The sequence below is a fragment of the Diplodia corticola genome, assembly GCF_001883845.1.
Source record: "Diplodia corticola strain CBS 112549 chromosome Unknown scaffold10, whole genome shotgun sequence".
In the NCBI taxonomy this organism is placed as follows: domain Eukaryota; kingdom Fungi; phylum Ascomycota; class Dothideomycetes; order Botryosphaeriales; family Botryosphaeriaceae; genus Diplodia; species Diplodia corticola.
The window spans coordinates 473,872-497,513 of record NW_017971489.1 but is presented as its reverse complement, the minus strand read 5'-3'; the positions used below and the strand labels follow the sequence as shown (position 1 = coordinate 497,513).

The 23,642-nt window shown below is 56.1% G+C and overlaps 4 protein-coding genes across 4 annotated transcripts; 2 read left to right on the top strand and 2 right to left on the bottom strand.

Moving 5' to 3' along the window:
* Positions 1 to 6,250: 6,250 nt before the first annotated feature.
* Positions 6,251 to 6,874, top strand: BKCO1_10000147 (uncharacterized protein; the record flags this gene model as incomplete). Its single annotated transcript, XM_020269330.1, has 1 exon — positions 6,251 to 6,874. One exon carries the CDS (start codon positions 6,251 to 6,253, stop codon positions 6,872 to 6,874), a length of 624 nt encoding a protein of 207 aa, XP_020132901.1.
* An 8,441-nt stretch (positions 6,875 to 15,315) lies between these two features.
* On the bottom strand, positions 15,316 to 16,891 carry BKCO1_10000146 (proline oxidase; the record flags this gene model as incomplete). The annotated part of the gene is made up of 2 exons (XM_020269329.1): positions 15,316 to 16,195; positions 16,248 to 16,891. 2 exons carry the CDS (start codon positions 16,889 to 16,891, stop codon positions 15,316 to 15,318), a joined length of 1,524 nt encoding a protein of 507 aa, XP_020132900.1.
* Positions 16,892 to 18,750: 1,859 nt separating this feature from the next.
* On the top strand, positions 18,751 to 21,240 carry BKCO1_10000145 (c6 transcription factor; the record flags this gene model as incomplete). Its single annotated transcript, XM_020269328.1, has 4 exons — positions 18,751 to 18,957; positions 19,084 to 19,985; positions 20,037 to 20,293; positions 20,375 to 21,240. 4 exons carry the CDS (start codon positions 18,751 to 18,753, stop codon positions 21,238 to 21,240), a joined length of 2,232 nt encoding a protein of 743 aa, XP_020132903.1.
* Positions 21,241 to 22,269: 1,029 nt separating this feature from the next.
* Positions 22,270 to 23,132, bottom strand: BKCO1_10000144 (uncharacterized protein; the record flags this gene model as incomplete). Its single annotated transcript, XM_020269327.1, has 2 exons — positions 22,270 to 22,475; positions 22,580 to 23,132. 2 exons carry the CDS (start codon positions 23,130 to 23,132, stop codon positions 22,270 to 22,272), a joined length of 759 nt encoding a protein of 252 aa, XP_020132902.1.
* Between the last annotated feature and the right edge of the window lie 510 nt (positions 23,133 to 23,642).

Sequence of the window (23,642 nt, the reverse complement as noted above, 5' to 3'; positions counted from 1 at the left end):
TCAGAAAGGGCGCTCTGCGAAATGCGAAAGACGAGACAAGTCAGGATCAATCATGTTCTATACCATAGCTGTCAAAGATGAAAGAGAAAACAAGCTATTGCTTTCCAATGATTGCTCCTTTTTCTCGTATACGTCCATACCTTGTGCTGCATGCAGAGACGATGTGGTTAGCAGCATTCGCGGCAATACTAGTCTAGCAGATAGCCCGAATTCGGTTTCAGGTCATGCTCAGCGGGTCTCCACGAAGCTCTTTTGCCCAGTCGGATCCAGCCGTTCGTCCTATTACGAACCAGTAGTGGCCCAATGTAAGACATGGGTGTCTGGATCATATGAAGCCGATCATTGCACCTTAACGCCGCAGAGGCGGGGCCACGTCGCGTGGTGTCTCATGATCCCCTTCTATTTGCTTTTTTTTTTTCGTGTGCGCTCCAGTCTTGTAACGCCCTATGTATTCTAGCCGCCGAAGGATTGCTGGATCTCTCCGTTGGCGCCTCTCCACACGCAAAAACTAGGCATGCCGCGTCGGCAACGATGACGCGGCAGGGGGGTTACGTATGCGGGGGTGCGCAACTCTTTTTTCTTTCCTCCCCCCCCCCCGCCCCTTCTCTCCTTTGTAAGAGAGAGAGAGCACAGCACAGCCCTCAATTTGCTTTGCTCATTTTGACATCTAGGCTAAGACGGAGAATACCGAAACAGTTCGGGCATCGAGTGATCCCACAAGACTCCGCCTTTTCTTTTTCCCCTGCTTCATGTGGCAGGTGCTGAAACGAAGTAAGGGGTGACGACGGCTGACGTGTGGCGGTGCGTGGCTGAGCAATGCTGGACGGGCAGAGGCGGATTTTTTTCGGGGAACGGCCCGCACTTTATCCTGACCTCATCTCACTTCACGTTTTCTTGTGCGGAGGCACGAGGGGGGAGTTGTCTTTTTTTTCCTGGTCGACGTGGGGAGCACGTAACTCGACAATGCCTTGGAAAATGTCTCTGCCCTGCCACTCATCGCCCGTTGCTGTAGTAAGGTGTCGAACGCGGGAACGTGGTATCGGATTTCGAACTGTATTGATTTCGCACGCGGTGGTTTGTACTACGGGACTTGGGAAATGGAAAAAATAAAAGTGTAGTCGGTCGGCGGTTGGTAGCAGCACTCCTATTTGAGAAGACTCGCAAGAGGGAACGAAGACAAACGTCATCTGGGAAGCAACCTCATAGCTATGACTGCTGTATGAACATCAAGAGTGTATATCCACATTGAATTGCAGTTGATGGTTACTGCTATATGTCGCGCAAGATGATGAAGATACAGATTTGTAGGTCTAACATTGTTTGTATCAAGGGACACTGCAGTGCTTGGAGAGAGACCGCGGAGATAGCAATAATTCCTCATCCAATATTCGCGTACAATTGGCTTCTCACTTCTTCACCCATATCTCAAGGCGGTAGTCGCATGATGAAAGTTACAGGCCCTTTGATCATTGTACGAAAAAAAATCCTGATGCCCATAGGATACCACACTACAAGATGATGGATACTTCGCATTCGCCTTCCAAAGACATATCGCGGATCAAGAGATGAAATGAAGAACCTAAAAGTATTCGTTGGTAAATTTCTACGCTTGCAGCTCGGACGAAGTGCTCCCAGCAGGTCATATGGATGCCATATGGTTGTCGCTCAATCTTGAAATCGTGACTTACACCTTCCTACACATGCAGATTCGGAACTGCTGGATCACCAGTCATCACCTTCTGGGGACATGACGCTGGTCTTGTCCGTATCTCTCAATCAAGACGCATTGCCGTAACGTAGTGGCATATCAGGAAGGAGAAGATCTCATATGCTTTTGACCGTTTGACGAAGCATCATTTGCAGAGTATTGACCATGAGCAAGGTGCAATCGATTTTCAGCCCATGTCATCCCCCAGCGAAGCCGAGGCAGTGCACGACACCACTCGAGGTGCTAAGCGGACCTTCTCCCGAGTTTGACGCCGCCGTCAAAGCAGCGGCTCGACAGCTTCCCCTGCCAGACATAGATTGGCGTGACGTCGCCCCAGTTCCTCTCCTTCCCACCCCGATCGACATTGCTTCGGTCGAGCAGATAAACCTAACGGGCAAAGTCTCCCCCGCACCCTCCCCGGTCCGTGTGACTGATAGCCAGCACGACCGTGTCGTCATCAACAGGTGTACCGAAGAATTGCAACGCAGGCGATTTGGCCCTCACGCTCTCGCCGAGTCCAAAGCGATCGCGCGATCCGTCGTCCGGATCCTGAGAACTTCGGGATCCACGCCCTTGCATCCAGGGCCGGATCTGTTCACCGCACAAGACTTCTTGAAGGTCATCACCGTCTGCGAGGGCGATCGCCCAGGCTGGGCTTATCTGGATGCACACTGGGCGGGATCGCAGTTAGCCAAATTCTACAACCAAACTTACAGGGCGGGCAACGCTCGCTCACTTATGTCATCTTTCACAGGTGCGCGCCAGCATTTGCCGATATCGTTTGCCAAATCGTTGGCCATCTGGAGTTTTTGCATGCTCGCCGCATCACCTTCGAGAAGCTCTTGCAGGATCGCAGCCAGGGTGCCAGCATCCACTGTTGTCTGCACGAAGGTATTGATCTGTGACGGACTCACCGTCGTTTTGAATGACCCGTGGCCCCTGTTCTGTTGGCCTGTCACTTGGATTGCGAACCTGGGTATGGGGGCCGAGCCTGTCTCCAGAGGCATGGATGGGAGCTGCGATGCTGGGCATGAAAGGCGGGATTCCTGGAGCGCGGACATTAGCGGAGGCGCAGCGCTAAGGGCGCAATACCGGACGGCGAAAGCAGTCCCAACACAGCGATCAAGAGTATGAACGAATATGAACGCACGCCACTCAAGGGAAGGATGAAGGACGAAGGTCGAGAACCGCCTTCTGGACTTACCAAGCGCAACGGACCCCGACCACGAGGACTTAGCACCCGCCCCGGGAGATGGCGACGCTGGTCTGCCTCGTCGCAGACCATCCAGTTCTTGGCTCTCTCAACGCCATCGCCGTTCTGGTTGTTTCTCGTTGTAGCCTCCCAGTTTTCGCTCCTCTCCATCGTGTCCTCCTGGGACAAGATATACACAGTCACAGAGTGTGTGAGGCATCGACCGCCTGACATCGAAGCAGACTCACTCGGGACTTGAGCGCCGGCGAGAGCGGAGCATGAGCGTCCTCCGACCGCTATCGGTGTAGCTAAGCGGCGTGCGATTCTCAGCGAAAAGGACGCATACGGTGTGCGACGTGGGCAGTAGGGGCTTGCGCGTGTTGTCGCAGATGCGCGCGAGCGGAGGGAAGGTGTCGGCCTGCAATCGAGACAGGATGGGGCTAGTCTGCAAAGCGCTGGCATGTCAGTCAAGAGCGCGTGGTTGCCGGCTGGTCTGGCAAAAGGCGGGAGCCTGGAAGAGGGAGCGTCAGCAGCTTCGTGAGGTCATGGGGCGAGACTGGGCAGTGTTGAAGGGCTGGTCTCGGTCACGAATGTCGTGGTGCAGCAGACGCAGACTGGGACGCGCAGGCGGATGTAGCATGGAGTGTCGCAACGCGTGAGGAGCCAGCAAGCGCAGTAAACACCAAAGGAGATGAAGCTCTTCCTCAAAGCCCGGCGCAAGGCCAGTCAAATGACGAAAAGAAAGTTGTTCGCATCAGCCCGAGACAGTGCAATACAGGCGACACTGTGATCAGTGGCATAAGCGGAGCTCAGCGGCCACCGATCAGGTTCCAAAAACTAATCTAAAGAAGTGAGTGTACCCCGTAGGGCGTACTAGAGATTAAACTAGCAAGAACAGTTACTACACTTGATCTAAGCCAAAAGGCAAAGAGAGCTGAAGAAGAAAAGAAGAAATGGAGCCAGGCCGAAGAGCGAGGGGGTTTTTATGTGTTTCCCGGCGACCGATTGATCCGAGGGGCACGGGGCCAACCCGGCCCACTGCCTTGGCAACGGACCGCGCTAAGCAGGGGGGGGTGTGATCTTGGGCACATCGCGGCTGCTTCATTCATCACCACGACTGCTTTTCTGGTCTTTGTGACTCACGTAGAAGGCCGTGGAATAGCAAAATAGGATTCCATGTCACTGCTAGGTGATTGAGCAGCCAATGGCGTCATTTGGTGGCGCTGCGCTCATCGCTCGCCGGTCCTTGCAGTCACAGCTCCCACATGGACGGGAAACCCATAGTTCGACATGCCTGAAAGCAATTGGAAGATAGCCGTCTGGTGCTGGTGCCCTCCACGGATCCATGTGGAGGTAGAGCAAGAAGTGTGATGCCTCCCCGCCCTTGCGATGTGTCTATTGCAGCAACCATGCTCGTCTTTCCATGCTCTTGGCATCGCGAGGAAAGTAGCGGCGCATCGCGCTGTCTACATCACTCATGAAGACCCGGCAACATGCGAACGCCTTAGAAGTGGAGAGCATCTGGCCTTCTGAAAGCTCTTTAGGTGACTGAAAGCAACGGGCGCGCCTCTCCTATATGCGTGCGCAGTGGGTGAGTGCCGTTTTAGATCTTCCCGTCAGGCAGCTGGACCCTTTCGAAAGCGCAGCTGGACCACACATATAAACCTTTTTCCTCCCTCTTCCTCCTCTCTTCTACACCTCAACCACAACCTCATCAACGCCGACGCCGCCGCCGCAGTAGCCGCCGCCCGTCCGCCTTGCGCCCTCGCGCCCGACTCTCCACAAACCACAGTAAGTATACGCTCTCATCCTCTACCCGTATAGCTCGCACTAAAGCTCACTCGCGCGCGCGCAGACACTTCACTTCAAAACCTCAAACCCTCACGCGCCCGCGCCGCCCGCACCACCACCACCTCCTCCTCCTCCGCGCCGTCGCCGCTCCTCGCAACAATGCGCGGCAACACGGCCGTCTTCGTGGCCATGCTGGCCAGCGTCTCGGTGGCCATACTGGCCTACTTCTTCTTCAGCCGCTGCGTCTTCTCGCCGCGCCGCCTCCGCACCGCCCAGCCGGGCGTCTTCGTCCGCGCGCCCGCCCGCCGCCGCCGCCAGCCCCTGCGCTTCTTCGTCGGCCGCGTCAGGGACGTCGAGGAGGGCATTGAGATGGAGCCGAGGCTTTAGGGGTCCTTCTTGTTTCGTTCGGCGGGGCTTGCGCTTAGATACTTCACATGGAAGGCAGGCTTGATGAATCTAATCCTTTTTGGCTGCCCGCCGCTTTGGGCACGCCTTGCGGACAATGTGTGGCAGATGTGTCGGGACAGCGCAGGAACGTGCGCCGTCTAGCCGTGATTGAACAGTAAAGTGACTGCGCAAACATTTATACCTCAGCGACATGGAAAAAGCAGAAACCTTACAAGATGAAGAAGAGCGAGCGCCTAATGTCGCAAATCATGGGCAGCTAAAGGATTCATCTACATGCATATGTCCAAACCAATTCGCAACATTTATATCCAGATGGAACCTTCACATCCATACGTTTTCGAAGTGACAGCGCTGAGCGATATGGCCAGCAGTATAGACATGTCGCTGTTGCAATTTTCGAACATGGGCACTCATGCACTTGGAAGCTATGTTGATTCTGTAGACATTTTATACAGGCCTTCAGAAAAGATCACTGCTCCAAGTATAGCAACAATACTCCATGCCCACGACGCTTCTAAGCTCTTTCCTCGCGGGACCACTCCATCTTGGTAAATCCATGCTCTGTCTCGCCCGAGACCTGAGGATATGTCCGAAGCGTCCTCCATCTATGTGTCTGTACAGAGTGTAACGGGGGAATCCGGAGCTGGGTCGTAACAGTAGTGGTGCCCAAGAAAGATACTGTAGCACTTGGAAAGGAAAGCGGCTATGTTTGGTTTGGGACTGTGTCTTTCAGGAAGCGAATGCGTATGCTAGATCTAGCTGGTACAGGAGGTTCCTACAATATGATTTAGCTTCTACGACGGCCGACAATTTTGTTTGGATGAGAAAACTCAACGACTCCAACTTTGAGCTCCAGAATCCTCTCCCATGTGCGACTATTTCCAAAGGAGGGGCCAACTCGAGCGCCGACGTCCTTTGAAAGCAGTTGCAGCACACCAGTCACGAAAATTCCATTGCAGGAATGGCTCCGGGCTTACCTAGATGTTCTTCGTGTCCAGGTCCATGTGCTTTCGGAAGACACGATCTCCGCGGCTCGCATCATCGACGTGTACTCGGATCCTCGACCAGCTTGAACGGTCGACTATGCTTCTTGCACGATTCGGATTGGGTAGGTGATCGAGCAAGACGCCCTGAAGGGCTTCGTGATCGTTATGGCGGGCACCCTGGAGGTTTTGCAGAGCCATAAGATCCTGACCAAGTGGCTCGAGAGCTATGGCGCGAAAGTGGAAACCTTGGTCTCCGAAAGGACCACGAATTTCATGAAAGCCAAGGTCGAGATCTCGAACCGCATCGCCAAGGATGTGCGTTTCTTTACGGGCAAGGGCCAGGTCATCGCAGCACAGTCTGAGGAGGCCTTCCTCAGATCCATGGCGTATCGCGCCAAATCCGGAGAGGACGACGAAGAAGGCGCCGGATCCGAGAGTGAGCATGAGCAGGCCATGGCGGGACCAAGTTCCCCTCGAACGCCCACTCCGAGAACGCCAAGGGTAGCAATGGGATCGCTGGCTTCCTCACTCCCAGCCCGACCCAAGACGGCGAGCAGGGCCACGAACTCCCCGCTGGCCCCGCGTGCCACCATTTCCACCGTCAAAGCCGGCAACCGAGTACCTAGATCAGGAAATATTGTTGGCCTGTATACGCTAGGTTATCCCGTTTCTGACGTCTATACCAACGGAGTATTGCAATGTCCCACTTTGAGCAGTCAGCAGAAGGACGCTCAGGGAGGAAAGAGTCAAGAGGCAAATGTCGATGAAACCGTATGCGGCGCATCATGAATCCAACACCCGCTTTCACTGTGTAGTATGATTCCGTAAGCTATATCAAGCGGTATAGAAGTGCGAAGACCGAAGAGAGTGTGTCTGATAATGGAAGATTGGGTGCTCACCGACGAAGCGTTGCTGAGAGTTTGGGGTAAGTGATGAGACAGCTTGGGACAACTTAATCGATTGACTCCTCAAGATAAGTGCGTCGTACCCGGCACGATGGAAAAGTCTGTCACTTGGCTAGTTATAAAACACCGCAGAGTGCAAACGCGAAGTGCAAACGCGTACCGTGTTCGTCTGCTGGACAACGTGGGGTATGTGAGCCATCCAGGGCTCATCGTTTTCGGTACATGAGGCCGAAAAGCAGCAAAGAGCCTTCTCCACCATTATAGTATAGTTTTCAACCCACCACATGGCTGTAAGGTGGCTCAAAGCCAAGTTGCAGAACCGGCGAGGAGAGAGCGATCTTGGGATGGAGAAGATTCCTCGATCGTGACAAGGAAAAGGCGAGGAGAAGTCGTCTGATGAAGGGGATAAGCGCTACAAATGTGAATTAGAGGCTCTGGAGTCCTCTTGCTTCCTTCGTGCTCTGATGAGTACTTTATGCCGTTGAGCAGAACGCTATGTGATCTTCGGCTGGCGCAATCCCACTGCACCGCCTCGGTCGCGTCACTTCAACGCAACACACAATGCATGGTAGCAACTTACATTATCTTTTGTTTCGTCTCTCAGAAATTGGCAGATAACTCATTTGAATGCTGAAGCACCGTCTTAGTATGCTTCTGATCCCGAGAAACTGGAAGTGATGCTGGCTAGGCTTCGGCGCACCGCTTGCTCGTCGTGATCCACTGCCCACCATACACACACCTTTGTGAATCTATTGTGCTTCACCAGAACAGCATCTGAAAGATACATAGAGTCGATCGACTGAGTTTTGTCAGCCAATGCTTTCCGTAGGCGGCGCTATGTGCTTTCGTTGTTGCCGTGATTGCCGACCTGAGGTGCAGCGAAGCGTTTCCACGACCATCTGGCGCGATGCGTGTCAGATCCATTCACAGAATCCTAGCAGTAGCATTTTACAGCCCTCTACCAAGCTTGATGGTGTATGTGTCTGTATGTTTGTTTCGCGAAAGCCGTCCACTTTGGTGCTTGGGGCGCGGTTCAATCGGGCGTGACTTCGACATTGTAAAGGAACGAGGCCAAGTCTCAGAGAGGTTCGAGAAGGAGCTGCAGCCTATACTTGTTCCAAAAGTTAGAGCGGCTTCTTCGAAACAAGGGTGTTGCTCACGGGTGGTCGACGCATCGTTTGTCCCAGCGAGAAATGTTTGTGAGGGCATCTGGCCCTTAAGTGTGATGTGATCAGCCAGCTGCGACGCGCTTGGACAGGAAAGCAAACAGAAGCCACTATAAGGCACTCAAGCCGGTTATCTAAGGTAGTCAGCGCTTGCTTTCGTGTACCGTTTGGTGTTGAGGGGCAAGTTGCGCACCTCATAATGGGCCCAGGTTTGGAGGACAAAGCCGTCTCGTGTAGCTTTGCGTCCCTCGCGACTGCGCCACGGGCACAGCTGGAAACTAAATGCAGTTGGCCAACTCAGTGGTGGATGGAGAGCGTTGGGAGGGCGAAACCCGGGGGTGAGACAAGACTCTGCAGGAGTTCATGAGAATGCGAAGAGTCGCTCGCGCGAGTAAGCCATTGAACGGGAACCTGTTCCAAATTCATCTCACTCACGCAAGCCTCGGGTAGGTGTTTCTACCTGTGTGCTTGTGGTAGGGTTCGATAGCGCGCTATGCGCCATGTCTTTCATGGTAAGGGAGTTGAGGCCGGAGGAAGCAGAAGAGGGGTTTCTGGATGAGCTGGACAAGCAAGAAGAGAGTTTGCTAGAGCTTAGGCGGAAGCTTCAGACTCGGTCGCAGATTCAGACCGGCTGTCAGATCTGATTTCACTGCTGTCAAGTCATTCATGTTCTTCGAGATTGCTTCGTGGCGGCCTCACCCGGGGTCGATGGCAAGCGGGAGCGCGTCTGCTGGCAAGGAATCCTCACTGGTATTCTTGGGCGCGGTCACTTCCTGGGCCAGGCGAAGAGTTGGTAGGGTTGCCATGGTGTCTGCCCGGCTCACTTGGACCACGTAGGCAGCATGGTGTGGGCAAACCTCAACCCCACGAATCTCTATGAGATCATCACCCACGGAAGCCTAGGTCTGCCAGCAAGTGACGACGTGCGCAGAGCCAATGGCATCAGCCGCCGACTCAGTACCGTTAGTGAAGGCCGCCAGCATACAGCGCGAGGCTGGACAAGTGCACCGCGTGTCCCAATGCTCCTTCCACCCAAAGCGAGTGTGAGCCACTGGGTGATCTCGTGCGCGCAATCGCCACCAGCATGCAGATTTTTGCGCGCGGGGGAGGCAGGTTGATGGACTCATGACCCACAGTTCCTTCCCATGCGGGTAGGATCGGGTGGGGGTAGCTTCCTGGTGCAGTTCGCCACCCGAGGGGGCTGCACGAGGACCCTAAGCGATCACTAGCGCTGGAAAAACCTTTATAAAGGCCTCTTCTTCTGCTCCAACGACCGCTTCTTCTTCCTTCATCATCGCCCATGGGGCTCAGTGGAGGGCAGGTGAAACTGGATTCAATTCGAGAAGTATCTTCCTTCCCTTACCGCAAAACAGCACTTACGGCTCGCTAGTACTTTCAACTCTCTTTCTCTTTCTCTTTCAGCTGGGTTCGCTCAGCGGGTTTCTCAACAGCGGGGATTCCCACACAATTTTTTTCGTTGAACGCTTTGCCTTGTGCAGAGCTTCGAGGAAGAAGAGACTTCAGAAAAGAGAGAGGCAGCTTTGAGCTACTGATCCCGGTAAGGGAGCTTCTTAATCTAAGCTTGAGTCTCAAGCCACTCATCTATGCAAGTCATGGTGAGCGGGTCACTTGCGGTCGCTCAGCGGACGCGCAGCGCAGCGACACTTTGCCTGACTCTGTTTCCATTGCGCTCACTTCCAATTGCAATACTTCTAAGCGATGAAACTGCTTGGGTGCCTCGTACTGCCGGCGTGAGAGTTGGTGTTGCGCTTGGACGCGACCTGACCGACCGGGTTATGGCGCCGGAAAACTCGCAACACAGCTGGCTTGGCCATGCGCGTCACTGATGGAGCCGTAGCTCATGTAAAGAAGCTAATCTCACTCATGTATCCCATGTTGTTCTCGAGGATCGCGTTTCTGCGGTCCCACCTGTTACGGGTTGAGATTTGGGTGCATCTCGCCCGTCCGCTCCTCCGGCGGTCGGGAGTTAGAAACCTTCGCAGTCAGAGTGAGCTCCAAGGGCCATTCTCAAGGCTGAAAGATGGATAGAGACATGAAGATAGACGGCGCATATTTTCATGGGCCTGAAGAGGTGTTGTGACCGCCGTTGCGACACTGCTGACCGTGCCATGGCGAGAGCAGATCAACAAGCTTAAGCGCAACTCCCCACCCATCGCATGAAGTGCGCGATGGAGGCTCTCTCGTAGGCATGCCATGCTGGGTGAGCCTGTCCAAAAACCTTCGGGTTCACTGTCACTGAGCGCGTTCGGCATTGGGCTGTCGGACACAATGCAAGACAGCTAGCCAGAAGAGCACCAACATCGCCGCTTTTACGACCAGCATCCCGCCCATCTCCTCCGCTGGTAGGCTCATGTACGGGTCGGAGCCTCTTGCAGCGCGGCATCGCCCTGCGCCACTTGGTGAAGACAGGGAAGCACGGTCGCACGCAACGTCAGTTCGCAGGGTGAAGTGCGACAACAGCACGCAGACATGCTATAGCCGGAAAGCCTCAGTGTATCTACGAGCATCGATCCAACCTTCTGTCTGCTTTGCTTGTCCCGCCGGTCTTCCGGAATCGCGGTATGAGTGGCAGTCGAAGCGGATGCGAGACCCGGCTCGACAACACTAGCCATGGACTCCACCGCGCGTGTTTTCCCTCCTGCTGGACATACAGTGACGCGGCGGGTCTAGAGATTGCCTCGTCACGGACCGCGTGGTTGCCAGCCTCGATGATCCCAAGGCGTGCGTTCAGGTCGAACTGACCACCAAGACCGAAGCCATCGAGAGGCAGCAGGCGAGTGTGACAGGACCGTCACCGCGGCGGTGCTGATCGAGAGGGGCATTGCAGCCATCCTAGAGCAGGCATGTGAGCGGCGCCCGCCGACTGTAGCTATCTCAAGTGTGAGGGTTTCGAGGGCATGTCAGCTGCGACCGCGAGCGGGCGCGGTCAGAAACGCTCCCAGGGCCGCAACAGGTGCCCAGGTAGATGCCAAACGGCAGATGGTGGCCGCAGCTTCGAACGATATCCGCCTCCCACAGCCTTCTTTTTTCCCCCGGAGCGCAACACGGTGTGGAATCATGGAAGCGCTGGAACACCGAGTGAGAGCGGCCCTCCGACCGAGCGCAGCACCCAGTTCTGTCTGTCGCGTCAACGCGGTTATCTTCCTGGTCGCTCTAGCTCGCATGGCCACCAAGCGACCGTGGCAGATGGCCAGCGGACATGCAAGGAATGCAAACGCTGCAGATAGCGGCACTCGTGAGGAGGATAGGTGGCTTGGGAAATCGTAAGCCATGGCAGACAACCTCAAGACACGAGCACGAGAGCTTGAGCGGCGTGTGGAGCAGGAATTAAGCGCTGCAGCTCTAAGCAGAAGACCAGCTCTCTTCCTCGAAGACGCGCGCAGAGGCGAGTCGATCAACGAAAAGACAAATAAGCTTGTGGTGCCAAAAATTAGGGAAGGCAGGAGCACCCCTCCCCACAGGGGGACGTCGAACAGGTTGCTACAAGTACTGAACGACGTCCAGTGGAGAACAATTACTACAAATACTCCTGGTATGAAGAAGAAAGGAAAAGAAGAGCAAAGGGAGCATGAAGAGGTCCTTTTATGGGACGGCGGACGGAGGGTTCGGGCCGGCGGCACGGGGCCTGCTTCGGTCACATGGCTTGGTGGCAGGGCAACAGGCTGCCGCTCCGGGCCCTGCCTCCTTCTTTTGGCAATACGACGCACTTCTACGCAGTTCCATGGCAACGGGAGGGTGCGTGGGTGTTGCCTCTGCGCCCCTCTCCTCTAGGAATGTATGGTCACGGGTCATTTCTCATGCAAAGGTGAAGGCCTCAACACGCGCGAATTATTCTAGCAGCTCGGTCCAAGGTTATAGCTAAGCCTTCCCTGGTTCCTTGCGTTGGCCGAAAGCACAGGCAAAGATCCTTCACTGTCTGCTTCGACTCTTCCGGATGACTGCAGGGGTCCCCCATGTTCAACCACAATGGCGATCCAGCTACTCATAGAGAAGTATCGAACGGTAAATCACGAAGAATTCAAACAAGCTGTAAGCGTGGTTCCATGCTGGTTGGAAGCAAGACGCGCAAGGCAGTGGCATTTAGGTGGGCTTGGGCGCGCGGCGCATGCAGTTTTCCCCTTGCATCAGATGGCATACTCACAAAGCTTGTCTGGCCACAAGACGCCAAGCAGCTTCCAAGACGAGCTCGTTTCATGCGACAGAATTTTTGTAGCAACCTCAATCGCGCCATGCGAGCCGTTTGTACTGCCCAAGTTTCGGAAACTGCTGCCGCCTCACCCTCAGCTCGCTCTCTGGGCCTTCGCATACCAGCCTTCCCGAAGATGCCCGGAGAAAATGTTTGACAGCAGACAGCCACTAAACCTATTCCATACATCTTGTCCTAATAGAGCGGGAACTCTCCAAAGAAGCTAAGGTGGAGTAGGTAGCAAACGCAGACAAAAGACGCGCGAACCTACCGGGCGCGATTCTATACAAGACGTATGGCGGCCGCTGCACTCACCATACGCTCTAGTAAGCCTAAATTAGGGTGAGCACCTTGCCGCCTCCCTCAGCTTCTACGGCGTGGGTTTTACTAGGATACGGAATTGCGCAGCCTGGAACGCCTCCATGTGCGCAAACAACAGTGCCACGGCAGCGCGCAAAGCACAGCCGGGGCCCACCACCCGCGATGACTGACGCAGGCCTGAAATCTTGCCTAGGTGCCATTGGTTGAGCGGTTGGCCGCTTCTCGTAGCTTCTGCGGGTCAGAGGGCGCGCATGCCTCCACTGCACAGCCAAACCGGAACACCAATGCTGCTCACCACCGCAAGTCCTGACGAGAATTATTGGAATGGCCACAAAGAACCTACAAGGTATACTTGCCGCGCCGCGTGGCAATCAAGAGCCCATTATGGTGCCGGCCTTCGTCAGACCATGAACCCGATTGCATTCAGCGGCCGAGATGACTTCCTTACCCTTGCTTCACGATCGCGTTACTGATTCACAGACGTAGAGAAACCGCGCTATCCGAACCATATTCTTCTTGCACAATTATGTTTCCTGTCAAAGTTCTTCGACATCTCTCCACCAGCCTCGCCCACGAAGCCGAAAGCTTGCGCATCGCCTTTTCGCGTCGCCTTTTCGCGTCGCCTTTTCGCACCAACCTCCGCTCCCAGCCATTACCGACCCACACACTCGTTTCGCTGCCTAAGAGACTCATACCGGGGGTGAACAACAAGGAGGGAGAGGCGAGATTGGGTGGCCGTGAGCGGCAGCAATGTGCGTGCTCTTCTCGTCCGCAAACGGGCACAGTGCAGCTAGACCAGTGAGCAGATAAGGTGGTATCCGTTGACTATCCACCTAGAGACCAAGCGACCCTCTCGCTATTAGCGACGGAGACCTGGCATGGCCGTCATGACGCGCGGGGGTCGGGTCGGATTCGCGCTCAGACTCACGACAGCTGGAGCGTTTGCGACCGTTACTACATCGCCGCTTGACCCTGGCGGTCGCACCAACGGTATGTCAGATTCTCGACTTTCTTGAACAACAGAGACAGTTTTCTGAGGTGTTTCAAGTGTGTATGTCGCTGTTGTTCTCGGGAAGCACTGCACGGCATGCAGTGATAGCTTGAAAGACATCCAGTTCCGCGACTCCACATTGGTCATAAAACGATTCCGAAGCTCACGTCATGTCTAGGAAAGAAAGATAGATCTAACATAGAATACATTGGGTTGCTTTATTAGGCCGCGACCAATGTGCGACTCATCCGGCGAAGGGCTTGCGCGTTGGCGCATAAACATGCCTAAGCTCAAGAGGTACCTCTCTTCTCGACCTTTCGACCTCACTGAACGCCTCTAAGAGACACGGTATTCACAAAGTCCGATAAGTAGCGGTGTATATAGGTAAGTGTGTCCGTTTTTAGATGTCCTTTGCGGCGTCTGTCCGTTCAGCTGCTGAGAGAAAGCTATTTCCATAAGACGCTGTTGACCGCGGATTGGACTCACCCAGTGAGCTGTTTCTTGCCTTAGAACAAGCTTCTTTCGCTCGCTCCAAAACAATCATAGGTTCCAAATCGTCACCCTCTCATCTAGTCCCCCCTTTCGACCGACCGTTGCCGATCCTTTCTTCAAGACAACACCAGGTGATAATCAACCAAAAGTTGGGAAAGGAACTACAAGACCGATAAGAATACTTCAGGGCTGAATCGGCGAGACTGGTTCGAAACTGTTACTTGGAAAGTCTGCCGAAGCTTGCGTGTATGACGAAAACCTGGGGCTTGACCATGCCGTTTACGCCCCCCTTCTCGTAAGGCCAGGGTAAGGGCTTCTTTCAGACGTTGATATACTCAAACCACTCAGGATGCTCAGAAATAGCGTTCAGGTACGAGGTGAGTGCGAACAGATCCGCTGCGATAGCACCCTTAACAGCCTCTGCGGTTTAAATGACCTTGTTGATGTTCTCGGACATGATCTCGAAGTGAACGATACCACCACATCCCTCGGCGGCAGCGACGTGGGCGGTGGAGGCAAAGAGATCCTGATCAGCGCAAGTTGGAAGGCCTGGACAGGAGGACTGGAGATTGGCAGTATGTTCCGGTCTTCATCCATTCGTTCCGGATTTCCATGGTATGAGGCATGGCCGAAGTACGCGAAAGTTGACGCTGAAACAATACAGTGTCTCCAGTACAGCTAACCCCATAGAACAGGCAGCTGAACGTATTTATCACGAGAAAGCTGAGATATCACATCGCTACCTTTACGCATGCTCGGAATGGCTTGCTTACGGAAAACACACGACCGGCAAACTGTCCTCGACCTCAGCTCTCTCGACGTGGTTGGAACAGTAACAACAGAAGTAGTTGGTCAAAGATGCTTAGAAACACTTCGTAACATGTCACGCCTCATAATGGAGCAAACGAGAGGCACACTTGGAGGCTTTTCAAGAGTGGAACAGCAAACAATCGGTGAAATAGTACGAACAAACGCCTGGTGCTGATGATTGTATGTACAAAGGAAAATCTCCAAGAGACCCGAAGATACCACGGGGGACTTGGATAGGACATGGAGAGATGAGACAGCTCGAACACAACTACCGACATCAGTGAAAGGATGCCATGGCCGATGGTCTCTGCGACTGTTGCACTAGCGACCCCAATCGACTAAGACGCCAACCGCAGCGCGACTCGCACTCTCCGTTTGATCTCGCCAGCCATAGCCTTGCGCGTCGTTGCCGTCCGCGCCACAGCATCCTTGTTCTCCGCCGCCCTTCGCAGAAGGAACTGCAGACATTCGCCCGCCGTGCCCCAGCAGAGGCATTTATATGCCTTTGGAATATCGACCTTCCTCCACAACGGGCCAAAGACGCCGCGAGCCTCCTGTTCGGCCGCAGCGACCTTCCCCGCCTGCACCAGCCCGCATCCGATCTCGTCCGCCATGCCCATGAGCTGCGCGTAGGCCAAAGCGATGCGTGGCTCGGCGGCGGCCACCTGTCGGTTTCGGATTTCCTGCGCCAGCCGCACGGATTCCGCGTTGTGCGTGGCCAGGACGAGGGCGATCTGCGGGAACGAGGCGCCGTCAGAGCCGGGGGCGGGGCGCAGCACATGGCCGTATTGCCGTCGGAGCAGCGACTCGGCCAGCGAGTTGTAGACGCTGTCCGTTTCGGCCTTGCTCGAGCAGACCTGGCTCTTTGGCTCGGAGGACAGGTAGGCGCCGCGGACCAGCTTGACGCCGAGGATGTAGCCGTGCTTCTGGGCGTCTGCGACGTGCTGCGCCAGCTTGGCGGGGGTCGATTTCAGGTAGGCTTGGTAGGTGTTGTACATGATGGTCTGGCCGGTCTCGTGGCGGTTGTAGTGCCGCTCCAGCGCGAGCGTCCAGGCGTCGATGCCTGCGTTGGTGATCTCCTCCTCGGCGCCGGGCAGGAGCGCAAGGTTCTTCGCGGCCGCGGCGTCGCAGACCTCCCGGATGGCGGCATCCATGAGAGGAGTCGGCGGCTGGTTTTGCTTGAGGAGGTGCAGCGCGTGGCGGCCGAGACCGGACCATCTGCAATTTCGTCAGATCAACAGCGATGGCAGTGGCTGCGGAGGAGGCTTACTTGAGCGCGGCGAATTCTCCCGGCCCGGCCATTTGGACGGTTTGCAGCATGCCTCGTCTCCATTCTTCTATCTCGCGTTTCGTTTCGGGGCTGTCTGCGCCGGGAACTGGACCGTGTTCGATGCCATCGAGCAACACTTCGAGCGCGTACTCGAGAATGATGCCGTGATAGCCGACACCTTTCACAGACTTGGTTGTTCTCGTGACTTCGGCAGCATTTTCTCCTGCGCAGAACTGAGAGTAAAAGGTCTTCTTAAGCACCCAATTCAAGGCTCGATTCTTGTCAGGGTCGAGCAGTGCTGTCTTTGGAGTGGCAAGCAACTGGAGACCCCAGTAAAACAAGGCCCACAAGGCAGGGGATGATGATACGCGGGTGATCAGGTACGTTCGTACGACATTCTTGAGCGGGAGGCATGCGAGCGGAGGTTCGTGTGCTGCTGGAATCGAAGTCGCGGGCGCATGCTGTGGAGTCTCTGGTAAGGACGGTACTGCTAAGGTAGCAGAGTTCGGCTTGCTTGGTTGGACATATCGCCTCCTGGGGCCATGAATGGACAGGGCGTGGACTCGAGACTTCAGAAGTGGGTGGGTAGGGTAAATGCGGGGTTTCATCAACATAGCGGGGATGGGCAAAGCCAAGTCAAACATGTGGGAGTCTTACGAACACTGGCGATACAAGGCGGCCGGGATGGAATACAAGATATATCCACCATGTATCTTGTGGTACAGGTGGAATGTAGTTCCCGCCGTATCAGTTGTTTCGACCCCTCACTGCAGCGGCTATTCGCGGAGCCCCCATCTTTATCAACACGACGTCGACACTCCGATAAGCGGGGATCGGACAGCCCTTTCCGACCAAAGCGTAACAGCTCATTGGCCGCATGCAGCGTGGACGACGTTGAAACAAGAGTGCGTTTCCCCACAGTGATCTGCCTTGGGCGGGAGGCGGGCGGGCTTGTCGAAAGGCGTCGTCCGAAGTCGCTGCATATCCCACTTTTGGGTGTGTTGGATGGTTCGCGGTGCGGAGGATTTGCGGCGGGGTTAGTGCTCGTGCTTCTGCTTCGCCAGGGACCCTTATATAAGCCCGTTCGCTGCGCACACAAACATCTCTATTTACACTTCATCCGTTCTCTAGCAACAGCACGTTGAACCGCGCCCGGAGCACAATGCATCTCTTCTGGCCTTGACACTTCTCTCGCCTTCAACCGCACAAGTCACGCTACACAGCATCGAGTGCGGGCAGCGAGCAGTCCACGCAGACGTGTCGTCGGGATTGAGACGACTCACTGCGAAGCACCAACACGAGGTGATGAGCGTGGGCGTCTCTCTGGAGCATAGAGTGTCCGTTAGGCCGTTCGGCAGCGCCGGAAGTATCCACAAAACTAGAGGGCCGAGTTGGCCATGTTTACCCACGTCACGGGCGATCTTCTAACTTGACAATTTCGCGAAGACAGCAGTGCGGTCCGAGGGTGATTGGCGGTGCCGGTTTTGGACAATCACGGCCGTACCTAATTCTTCGCAAGACGCCACGGTTCCATGGCCATGTTGCAGTTGGCAGGCCCTCTCAGCTCGCTATCTCTGACATGCAGACATTGGCACTCCACTTCACATGCCTGTCGCCAGTGGGCACTGGGCAATGGCATGTTCCGGGCGCGGCCATGGGACTCAGGATCAAGGCCCAGATGTGCTTAGCGCAGTGCCCAGGTGACACACAAGAAATGTCGATCGCTCGCCAGCGACGAGGCAGGCTCATGCGTCACTGCTTTGGTATCGAGATGTGGTCCAACAGGCGCAGAGTCAGGGACGCAAAGAGCCGGCGAAGGAGCGAGATCCGAAGATGAAGAGAGCAGAATATGGGCCTAGCAGCGCATATCAGATCGGGTCTGACTCTCGTTCCTCGGCTTGCGTGTCGACGTGCAGGGAAATAGCCCCGCGACTGGCCCGCCTGCGCCTGGCTGCGAGCCCTGCGAGGCCGTAAATAGTATGGCCGGCTCGCACGCAACGACGCGGCGCCCTGAAAAGACCTCACGGCGCTGTGGTTGCCGCATCGGCATTATCTAATCTGATCTTTTTAACTTGATCGGTACGTCCATCTCTCCTGCCACACAGTCACACCCGCCGTGGCCAGTTGCAGCCGTCCAGCACCGCTCCCTCCGCCCGCCCCAACAAGGCAGCACACGCGCCTGCGGCCGATTATTGCGACAGCGCCGAGCGCAGCAGAACAGCCGCAGCGCCAGCCCGGCCGCACCACGCCCCCCCGGCCGCACAGCCGCGCACCCGCACAGCACCTCACCGCGGGCCAAATTTTTCGGTGGACCAGGCTCGGGCGCGTCGCTCGAGCTATGGCCGGTTGACAATCGATAAGCGCCGAGTCATAGCACCTTGAGGGCTGAATTTCTTCTGCCGCCCCCGCCGCCTCCGACTCCGACCACCATCTCCCCGCCACGGCTTCCGCCCTGCGACATCGGCCCAGTGCGAGACACAGGCTGCGAGAGAGGCCCGCCCCCATGGCCGCGCAGACGTCGCCGTCCACCAACGGTGGCCCGTACTCGGCCTATGCCGCCAGCCCGCCCACGCCGCGCCACCAGCTCAAGCGCTCCCAGAGCAGCGCCGGCTTCGAGAGCTCGCCCGCCAGCCAGCACGACGACGACGACCAGGGCCCCTCCAAGAAGGCCGCCCAGAAGCGCGCCTGCAACGAGTGTCGCCAGCAGAAGGTACGTGACGCCCTGCCCCCAGCCCGAACGCCCTTGCGCCCTCGCGCCCGCCCGCCCAGCGCGCAACCACTCCCGCAACCCACCTCCGCCTGAGCCCCGCGCGCTAACGCTGTCTCAAACGCGCAGTTGAAGTGCGACGTCGTCCAGGACCCCTTCACGCCGTGTTCGCGATGCCGCAAGCAGAACCTCACCTGCCAGGTCTCGGCAAACTTCAAGCGCGTCGGCAAGCGCAGCCGCCATGCCGAGATGGAGCGCGAGGCCATTGACCTCAAGACACGCGTCAAGGAGCTGGAGCAGCGCGAGTTCGAGCTCAAGCAGCAGCTTTCCTCGCTCGGCGTCGCGCCCTCGGCCAACCTCGCCGTCGCCGGCCCCCACGCCCACGACAACGGCCAGTCGGCCATGTTCCAGAACTTCCTCGCCAACGGCCAACAACAGTCCCAATACTCGGCTGGCACCCACGACGAGGCCGTGTCGTCGTTGGTGAGCTTGAAGCAGGGGCTCGGCGGCGCCGGTGCCTTTGACCGCAACCACGCCTACAACCTGGGCGCCGTCTATCTGAGCACCGAGCAGGCCGAGGAGCTGTTCCGCGAATACTTTGCCCACTACCACCGCTTCCTGCCGCTGCTGGACCCCAACATGAGCGTTGAGTCATACATGAACCAGGCCAAGCTGCTCTTCTGGACAGTCATCGTCATAGCAGCCCGGCATTGGCCCAAGGACCCGACCCTCCTGCAGAAGCTGACCCCTTCGTACCGTGCTCTGCTGTGGACCACTATTTCCGATGTACCCCAGACCTACCACGTCGTCAAAGGCATGTGCTTGCTGTGCACTTGGCCCCTGCCCGCCAGCAGCACCACCATCGACGAGACCTTCATGCTTGCCGGCGTCATGATGCAGATTGCCATGCATCACGGCCTGCACCAGCCATCGCACGCCCAGGATTTCTCGCGCACCCATGTCCAGCTTAGGGATGACGAGATCAAGGACCGCCTGTCGACATGGGCGGTGTGCAACACGGTCGCCCACTGGTAAGCAACCTGACTTGGCCCTGGTAGCTCGTCGTGCTGACAACATCGCAGCGTTTCGGTTGCGTGTGGACAGCCATCGACCACTCTGTTCGACTCGGCCTTGTCTTTCGAGCACGACCACATGGACAGGCTTCCCGAACCCTTGGTCAATCACGTCATGCTCGAGCGCTCGGCAGCCAGGATCACCAAGGCTCTGTACAGCGATTCCGGTAGTAGGACCTTCTACGACGACAAGTCCATCCTGATCAACTACGAGACAACAAATCTGAATGATCTGGAGGCTCGTTTGCGGCAGTTGAACTTCACCGGTGAGCACCATCGCCCAACCTCCCCCCAATTCGGTTCAAGTCATGCATCTTCAAGCCAGATGACGCCTCTAACTGTGCTAGACCTTGACCTCCTGTACCTTCGTGCGGTGCGTCTGAACCTCCAGCTCTATGCCTTCTTCAACAAGCAAGAGCATGGCTGGCACCAGGATCTGTTGCATCTTCTCCTTGCTGCTAACCAATTCCTCGAATCCATTTTTCTGGTCGAGGAACAAGGCCAGCTGGTCTATGCCACCAACTACATCTCGCAGATGATGGTTGCCGCCGGCTTCACGCTCCACCGCCTCCTCAACTCCAATTTTGCCAACACTATACCGGCCCAACAGCTCACCCTCTCGCGCTCCAACTTCACCCGTCTCATCACGTGCATTCGAAAGACGTCCGTTCGCAACAACGATCTGCCTCAACGTCTGGCAGAGGTGCTCGCTCAGCTCTGGAAACAAGGTGGCTCGGGGAGTCCGAAACTTTCCGATGTCGAAAACTATCGCCTCCAGCGTGCTCCGACCGTTGATGTCTCCATCCACCTGAAGGTTAGGTGTAGGATGAGTATGAGCGTCGTTTTCGATTCGATATGGCACTGGAGAGAACATTACCGTGGCAAGGGTCAGATGGGCAACCTCGATACCGCGGTGAACAACCCCACAGATCCAGAGACGAGCAATTCGACAACGCCGGCCCCATCACAGCGACTTGGGCAATCCGGCCAAGCGCATGACGGAGCAAGCACCAGCACTTCGGTGTCACTGGACCCGAACCTTCCCACGCTAAGTCTGCCGACTATGAACAACAGCCTGAGCATGGGGAACGCTCCCGAGTTCGGTGCTGTTGGCAGCAGCACCTTTGCGGATTACACAACAGACTTCTTCGACCCGATGAGCAGCATACTCAACGACCCCGTCTTCTTCAGCAACCCGGCTTTTACCTTCTAGATAACCTGCGCATGACTCAATGCTTGGGGAAGATTGTGATACCACTGACATTTCTTTCATGAGCCATCTGCTTCTTAATGTATTTCTCTTTCCCTCTCTTGAAATCCATGAGATGGGCTTCTTGTTCAATTTTCCAATGTTTTATAGCTTTGATTTTCTGGCTTGTCGTTCCCATTTATTTTTTTCTTTCTTTCTTTTGCGGCAGGTAACATCCACAGAGACGACATCATGAGGCATGGACGAGGTGTTGAGAGCTAGCGAGTTGCGCCGGCAGCAGCAGTTTCCAGCAATGAGCATATCCGGTTAGGGTTGCAGGTTCATTGCATTTACACAGTTTCTCCAAGGAGATGTTTGACAGCGGCACATAAAGCGGGAGCGCAAGGCGTTTGTTGTTGCTTACTTGCTTCCAGCTGGCCGTCTGGCATTTGGGCGAGCGAGGGATATTCTCCACTCACGCACACTGATTACTAGGGGGGCGGGACGGAGCGTCCATGCGGGATATTTTTTTTTTCCAACGGTAGGGTTTCTGTGGAAGTTCAGACATCTTTTTTCCGGGCTCGTGAACACGGTGGGAGGTCTTTGTGCTGCTACTACATATTCCCGCGCGGCTTAGCGATTGCGACTTCCTTGAAGTGGAATGGAACTAGCTGACTTGAGATTGATTTGCTGGAACGATAAAGGCCGGTCTATGTCCACAGGTAGGTTGGTTTGGTAAGGTAGCTATCTCGACGGGAAATGCAATAAAAATTCATGTCATTGGGTTTGTGTTTGAGAGTAGTGATTGTCGTCATGCTTGAGCGTCCGAAACGGCAAATTTCTCTTCATTGCAGGGAGCATGATCGGATGGAATGTGTTTATACAGAGGAAGTATGCATATATGCACTACTAATCCTTTTGCCACACCCCTCTTGAACACCGGCCAGCAAATAGTATGTATACATCGGTTGTTTTGTTTTGTTCACGCTCATCACCAAAAAAAAAAAGCCGTTCAGCCGTTCAGCTGTTCAGCCGTTCTTCAATCCGGTCCGGTCACCGCGCTCTGTCCTCCTTCCAGCCCATGGGCACAAGTGCCGCCGCCACCTGTTGCACGCCCCGCTCCGTCGCCAGCAGGTTGAACTGAGCCGCCGCGTTGCGCGTGTCCGAGACCTCCAGCCGTATCCCCAGGTCGTTGATGTGCTTGCGAGTGGTGGGCGAAACGGGGACGACGGTCGCGCCGGTGCCGATGATGAGGAGGTCTGCGTATATCATACACACCAAATCAATTAATCACCTGCCTTCCACAAACCAAAGACGAGGGAAAAAAAAAAAGAGAGAAAAAGGGACTTGGGAGGTTTCTCACCAGGCTTCGGCCACACCAGCTCCAACGCGCCCCAAGCCGCGCGATCGCACTCCCACATGTTCCTCTCGTTCCTCAGCGTCGTCTTTTTCTTCTCCCCCTCCTTCCCCCCCTCCTTTTCATCCCCTCTCACCCACGGCCTCCACACAAACGCGTCCCCCGCCACCAGCAGCACGCCGCACATGCCGCCGACGTGCAGCCCGCTGTTGAGCGAGAAGCCGTCGTCGAAGGTCGCGTCGACGGCGGTGGTGGGCGCCGGCATGTTGCCCAGCACGTCGAGCTTGTCGAAGTCCGTCTGCGTCTCTTCCGACGAGGGGGGCCCGCGGTCGTGCGAGACGGGCGGGTTGGAGCGGTGGAGGCGGGCGGAGGTGTGGAGGGGTTGGTGTCTTTTTGTGGTGGTGATGCTGCTGGAGGAGGCGGTGAGGCGCGCGGCGGTTGGTGGTGGGGTTGGGGTTGGGCGGTGGGTGAGGCGTGAGGACGTAGTGAGGCGGCGGGAGGAGGAGGAGGATAGTAGGGCGCGGAGGGCGGCGCGGGAGAGTGCTGATGGGGGTGGCATTGTGGGGAGCGGGTCTTTTTGTTGGGTGTCTTTTTCTTTTTCTTTTTCGCGATTCCTTTTTGCGCGCGGACGGGATGCGATTGAGGGCGATTGGGGGGTGGGCGGGCGGCGCGCTGCGTTGCTTGCGGTAGAGCTCGGAGGCGGCGTTGGAGCTTTTGGTGTTGTTTTACATCATGAAGGAGCTGACTCGCGTCATGCAGACGGCCCAAAAAGCTGCGCGCTTGGCAGCGAGCCGCCCGCAACTTCGGACGTCTAGCGAATTTGGCAACGTTCATGCACTTGTGGTGGCCGCCGTCCGCCGTAGCAGGGCGGTACGGTTGGCGCTCTAAACCTCCGCTGCATCCTCCGCCGGCGGGCCGCAGCTCACCATCCATCCATCCCCCGGCACCTCCATAATTTTGCCGACGCGCGTTTCGAGCCTGCAGCTGCACGTCGTCGAAGCACACTTGCGCAGATCTCAAGCCTGCATCTTCAGTCTGTAAGTCCCTTCCCCGCGTTGCGCCCACACCC